This window comes from Dendrobium catenatum, unplaced genomic scaffold (assembly GCF_001605985.2).
Source record: "Dendrobium catenatum unplaced genomic scaffold, ASM160598v2 fragScaff_scaffold_1608, whole genome shotgun sequence".
Lineage (NCBI taxonomy): Eukaryota > Viridiplantae > Streptophyta > Magnoliopsida > Asparagales > Orchidaceae > Dendrobium > Dendrobium catenatum.
The window spans coordinates 2,501,845-2,507,482 of NW_021320070.1; the positions used below are offsets into that span (position 1 = coordinate 2,501,845).

The 5,638-nt window shown below is 34.8% G+C and overlaps 1 protein-coding gene across 1 annotated transcript; it reads left to right on the forward strand.

Moving 5' to 3' along the window:
* Nucleotides 1-1,956: 1,956 nt before the first annotated feature.
* LOC110093112 (probable inactive poly [ADP-ribose] polymerase SRO2) lies at nt 1,957-5,324 on the forward strand. The gene is made up of 5 exons (XM_020817901.2): nt 1,957-2,662; nt 2,861-3,102; nt 3,225-3,355; nt 4,215-4,309; nt 5,205-5,324. The coding sequence occupies exons 1-5, from the start codon at nt 2,208-2,210 to the stop codon at nt 5,209-5,211; spliced, it is 930 nt and encodes a 309-aa protein (XP_020673560.1). The 5' UTR covers nt 1,957-2,207; the 3' UTR covers nt 5,212-5,324.
* The last annotated feature ends 314 nt before the right edge of the window (nt 5,325-5,638 follow it).

Sequence of the window (5,638 nt, forward strand, 5' to 3'; positions counted from 1 at the left end):
TTCAGGTCAACGGGTCGGGTTCGGGTCGAACCCGAAACTGACCCAGCACTGTTCGGGTCAACCCGAACCCAACACGTTTTTAAAAACGGGTTAGGTTTCCGGACCCGAACCCCACTCGATTCGAGTCCGAGTCAACCCGACCCGACACGAAGGACCCAAAGTTGACCTAAAATTGCTAGTTTTTTTGGTCAAAAATCGGGTAAATCTTCGATTTTCGTGTCGAAATCGGGTAAAAATGGGTCAATCTCGGGTTTTCGAGTCAAATAAGAGTTTTCGTGTTAATTTCAGGTCATTTTCGGGTTGTTGGGTCAACCTGAACCCGACCCGATTTTTAAAACGGGTTGATTTGTTGAACCCGAACCCGACCCGTTTCGTGTCCGGGTTGACCATAACCCAGATTTTTTCGGGTTGAGTTTCGGTTCGTGTAAAAAATTGACACCCCTAATAAAAGATTTCTTGTTTAGATCTTGTAATAGTAATTCTCCGAATCCTGTAAATTTTTTTATCAACAAATAATGAAAATATATTTTGAAAATAAAAAGAAAATCTTTAAATACAACATCAAACCACAATATTTTTAATTGAGCTCAAATTCTTAGTTTTGTTTAGAAATAAATTTGAAAATTCTAGTGGGCTGATTAGACCCCCACAAATAATAAAAAACCAATGCTTTTAATTAATTTTGTTAAAATTAATCTTTAATTGAACAAATCTTTATTTTTATTTACTATTTAGGAGTTCCAAATCATATTAACATAATAGCTTCCCACATAGGCTTCGTTTAGGACGGTTTTCTTATTACTTCTTAAAGTAGCTTTCTAGTATAAAATTTTATGCTTGAAAGCTGCTTTAAGAGTCTGTAAGAAAGCCGTCCCAAACAAAACCATAATATCTTCTTGTAAACACGATTTTGTTGTTTCAAGAGTCTTCTAGTTGGGTTGGCTTTTAGGGATAGCATTCCCTCTAGAAGAAAATGCATGATAACAAGGAATAGTCTCTTTTGTTATTTTTTAAAGTAAATTTTTAATATAAAGTTGTTTTAAAAAAATAAGAAAGTTGTCTTAAAAGAAGTCTGATCTAGTTTGGGACGACTTTCTTACTGCTTGTTAAAGCAGCTACTAAAAGCAGTAAAAAAGTTGTCTCAAACGAAGCCTAAGAAAGTAAGAGTAAGGTTCTATTTGGGACAGCTTTTTTATCATTTTCTAAAATAAATTTGTAATACAAAAATTTTTAATTTGAAGAAATTTTTTAACTAAAAAATTATTTTAAAAAATAATAACAAAAATATCCTAATGAAACTAAAGTGTAAACTCATTGAATATCTTTTTATAGCACTACCGCATAAAGAAGCTGAAGATAAGCTCCAAATGTGCAATTAGAAGGCTTGGAAGCTTCTATTATTATTATTTTTGCAACAGCACCTTTTCCACGCGCTTTGCACAATGTAAATTGATGTAATTTTTTTAATTTTTAGATACCTAATATAATTTTTTTTATATTTATTCAAATAGCATCCTAATATTTAAATCATATATATAAACAAATCTATTATTGGAACAACACAATATTTGCTTATAAAATAAAAATTATAATTTTGTAATTGCATAATTATATATATATATACACACACAATTCAATTCATGCAATAATAAAACATTTATTTATTTATTTTTTACATAAAAATGAATAATTAAAATACAGATAAGGAGTAGAGATTCAAATCATCGCCGTAAGCATATTTACAAATATAAAAAATAAATAATATACTAAAACGATACTTATCAAAATAATTATTTATTTATTCATTATTACATGATTTTATTTCAAATCAAATTTTATTTAGCAAAATATATTTGTAAAATTTGCAGATCAGTCCAAATATAAGTATGGAAATACGACAAAAACCTTATCCAAGCACCAAGTATTGGGCCGGCCGGACCCACCAGAACGGTAAACAAACTTTTTTTGCAAGAAATACCAAAAAAGTCTCAGGCCAGGTTAGCGGCACCCGGGGCATTATTGGCAATCGCACCGCCTTCAATCTTCAAACCTTTGGCGGCCCAGCGAATGGATATAAAACAGGAGCGCATCACCCACAAGACACCAAAACCAGAGGCGGTGCCGTTTCCGCGCCTCTTTTAACCCCTTTCTCCTCACAGTTGCTCTTCGAATTCTGCAACTAGAGAGAGAAAGGTACCCCAATTACGATGAACGGGTCGGTCATTGAGGACGATGTCGTCCAAGTGAAAGATGAGGCGAGTGACTCGGAGAGCATTACTTATGAGTCAACGGAAATGGAGCCATTGGATGACAGAGCTCTGCTTCATCTTGATGAAGGGAGCGATGAGCACGCCAATTTGAAGCATTATTTCTTGGTTTCCATCGGTTCGCTGGCGGAACGCTGTTCCGTTTTGGCTATTCGGAGACTGGTGCATTGCTCTTCCGTTATGGGGAGGGCGCAGATCGAGGCCTTCAAGCTGTATGAGAGGGCGTTGGCGGAGAAGAACGGCGGCAATCCCAATCTGAATATGGGGTGGTATGGTACTTCCATAGATGGGGTTCGTAAGATTGTGAAAAATGGCTTTGGTTCTGATGGAGTGCCGATGGGGGGCCCGTTTGGTTTCGGCATATGCATTTATGGAGGATCATCGCCGGCGAATTGGTATGGCATGGCATTTTAATCGTTTACTTTCTTTCTTTTAGTCTTTTCGGGTAGTTACTTCACTGCATTCCTTCCAAGAATTATGTTCTTTTTCCTAGGGATGATTGTGGGTATGGCGGTATTGGTGGTTGCATATTTTTGTAACTGCCCTAAGGTAATGCTTTCATTGATTTGCTTTTTTTTTTTTTAAATTGACAGCGTCCTGTCGTCAGTTGCTGATGCAAATGGATTTAAGTACCTTATTTTCTGTCGAGTGATATTGGGAAAGACAGAACAGTTTCTTCCTGGTACAAAACCATTTGGACCGAGTTCAGATGAGTTTGATTCTTGTGTGGATGATCAGCAATTTCCCCAGAAGTATATTGTACGGTATTCTGATGCTAAAACTCGTGTGCTGCCATTGTATGTGCTGACTGTCCAATTGGACACCCAATCCAAAGGTTCTTTTTTCTTTCCTCTCTAATTTCTTTCATTGATCACTGAAAAAATAAATGAAGTTTGAGGATTATGTTCTTATTTAGAGTTTTCTTGGATTGTTAATATTTTCCTCTTGCACATTCAGGGAGCCTGAACGAGATTGTAACAAGGCCACACTCACCATGGATATCTTTCAACAAGCTGATCTATATTCTTTCTAAGGGTTTATCTTCTTCAAAGATCTGCTTGATTAAGAAGTTCCACGTCAAATATATGGTAATTAATTGTACACTGAACCTTCTGGAAAAAAAGTGGATCAGGCTTTTTATTTTATTTTGTCTTTTCAAGGCGGCCTGTTTTTTTCTTGTAGAAAATAATTCTCTGGATTTTTAGTCTTGCAAAATAGAAAGATGACTTCTTATCCAATTGAAAAAGGCTTGCACCTCAAAGAGACGTTTGACATTTTGAACTAAATTTAACATGGGCTATCTTGAGCCAATTTTCTTTTCCTATTTTTGTTGAAGTGGAGGAATGCATTGGGCTTGTTGTGAGATAGAAAAGTCCCCCTCAAACTTAAGGGAAAATTCTATAAGATGGTGGTGAGACCTGCAATGTTTTATGGTGCTGAATGTTGGCCATTAAAAGAGAAGCATAATAATAAGTTAAGTGTTGCAGGGATGAGGATGCTTAGGTGGATGAGTGGATTTACCCTTTAGAGATAGGAAGCAAAATGAGCATACATGTGAAAAGGTTGGAGTAGCTCGAGTGGAAGATAAGATTAGAGAGTGTCGCCTTAGGTGTTTTGGTTACATTAAACGGAGGCCTTTCGATGACCCAGTTAGGAAAGTTGAAGTATTAGATTTGACTTATGTTAAGAAATGTATAGGTAGACCTAAAAAGACTTGGTTAGAAAATATTAAAAATGATATTTTTTTATTAGATTTAAATGAGAATTTGACTTTTAACAGGACACAATGACAAAAAAGGATTCATTTAGCCGACCCCACGTAGTGGGACAAAGGCTTGATATTGTTGTTGTTGATGGTGGTGTTTTTGCTCTACTATGTGCATATGATACTTACTTTACTTTCGTCCCCCTTTTTATTCATGGTACATTGGACTGGTGTATTTGCAGGAAAGGAAAATTTCTCGTGAGCAGTTGGTAACTCACCTTAGGCAAACAGTTGGAGATCATTTACTGAAATCTATCATTCGAAAGTTTCAACAAAGGTACTATTGCTTCATAGCATGTAAATGCATTTCTTTATTGCGTCATATCTATCCGAATGAAATGATTTATGTGCAAATAAATTTGTAGTAATGACATTTTATATTGATGGTACCTTCCATACGATCTTTCTTTATCTGTATACAACTTCTATTTGCTAAGCTGGTATAAACCTCCCCTAACTTGGGCTTTCCATGCTGTTTGGTGTATCGGCCTCGAGGTTTTATATCATTTTCATTACTAAAAGTAAATGTTTTAAATGCAGCATCTAACTTTTTCACATCTTGAGCAATTTAAAACTGACTTAGGGTCTGTTTGGGGCGGCCACAAGCCTACAACATTTTGTGAATTTAGTTGTACAGTTGTGGAATATATATATATTGAAAGTTACTGTAGATATTATAAATATATATTTTTTTATAAGATTGAAATGCTGCTTTTTAAAGCTACCACACATCAGCACTCCAGTTATAAAAGTAGCTTTTTATATATTTTTTTTTTAAACCAACGAGAAACTAATAAGAAAGTAGTTGTCAAATAGAATTAGATTTAGTTTGAAAAATAAAATAACAAGAAAGTTGCCCCACAAAGTCTGTCTTCTAAGGAAATTGAAATTGTAGAAGGGCATGAGCTTAAAGTTACAAGTTCTCTATGGAGTTACAGGTTTTCTATACGCAAGAAACCCTATAATATGGTTTTATATTTGGTTTTTACTTTAATCGTTTTGGAAAAAATGTTGTCTACTGAGTTTTTTAACCTGCAAATACCAGGCTGACATAAAATTGTCTTGAGAATTGTTCTTGTCGTGTTCATTGATTCATTTATTATTTGCTTCACTGAAGTTACTGTTATCTTCTCCAGTAAATGGTCAAGTTATAATGCTAACTATTCTTTCAGATTGTAAACAGATGATATCTGCTTTTTCTTCTACTTCGAGCACTCGCGAGGATTAACAAATAGAACTGACATTTGGTTGTATGACAGCTACAGCAATCAGAATCTTTCATCAACTGCCTCTCACAGCATTAACTGAAGTTTTTCCATTGTCGAGCATCTCTTAAAACTTCCTCGACGGAATTAGCAGACAAGGTCTTCAATTTTAAATAAGTGCTTAACAGAGCATAGATGATGCTGAAATTGATCTGTATTTTCTTTTACGCATGTAAATATCCTTGGATGCCAATAGATATTGGTTGCACTGTCATAGAAAAAACTTGTGAATCCAAATTTTTGGCTATGTAGTTTTGTTTTGAGAAACATAGGATGATATCTGCAAAATCATTTTGTTCAGTTTTGTTGATTAATTTTTTTTAATTCTTTGTTTGTAATGC

What these genes read in the sequence shown, in the direction of transcription:
- LOC110093112 (XM_020817901.2), top strand. Translation starts at nt 2,208, where the DNA reads ATGAACGGGTCGGTCATTGAGGACGATGTCGTCCAAGTGAAAGATGAG. An exon ending in ATTGGACACCCAATCCAAAG is followed by an intron (nt 3,103 to 3,224) that starts GTTCTTTTTTCT and finishes TTGCACATTCAG; the next exon opens with GGAGCCTGAACGAGATTGTA. An exon ending in AGTTCCACGTCAAATATATG is followed by an intron (nt 3,356 to 4,214) that starts GTAATTAATTGT and finishes GTGTATTTGCAG; the next exon opens with GAAAGGAAAATTTCTCGTGA.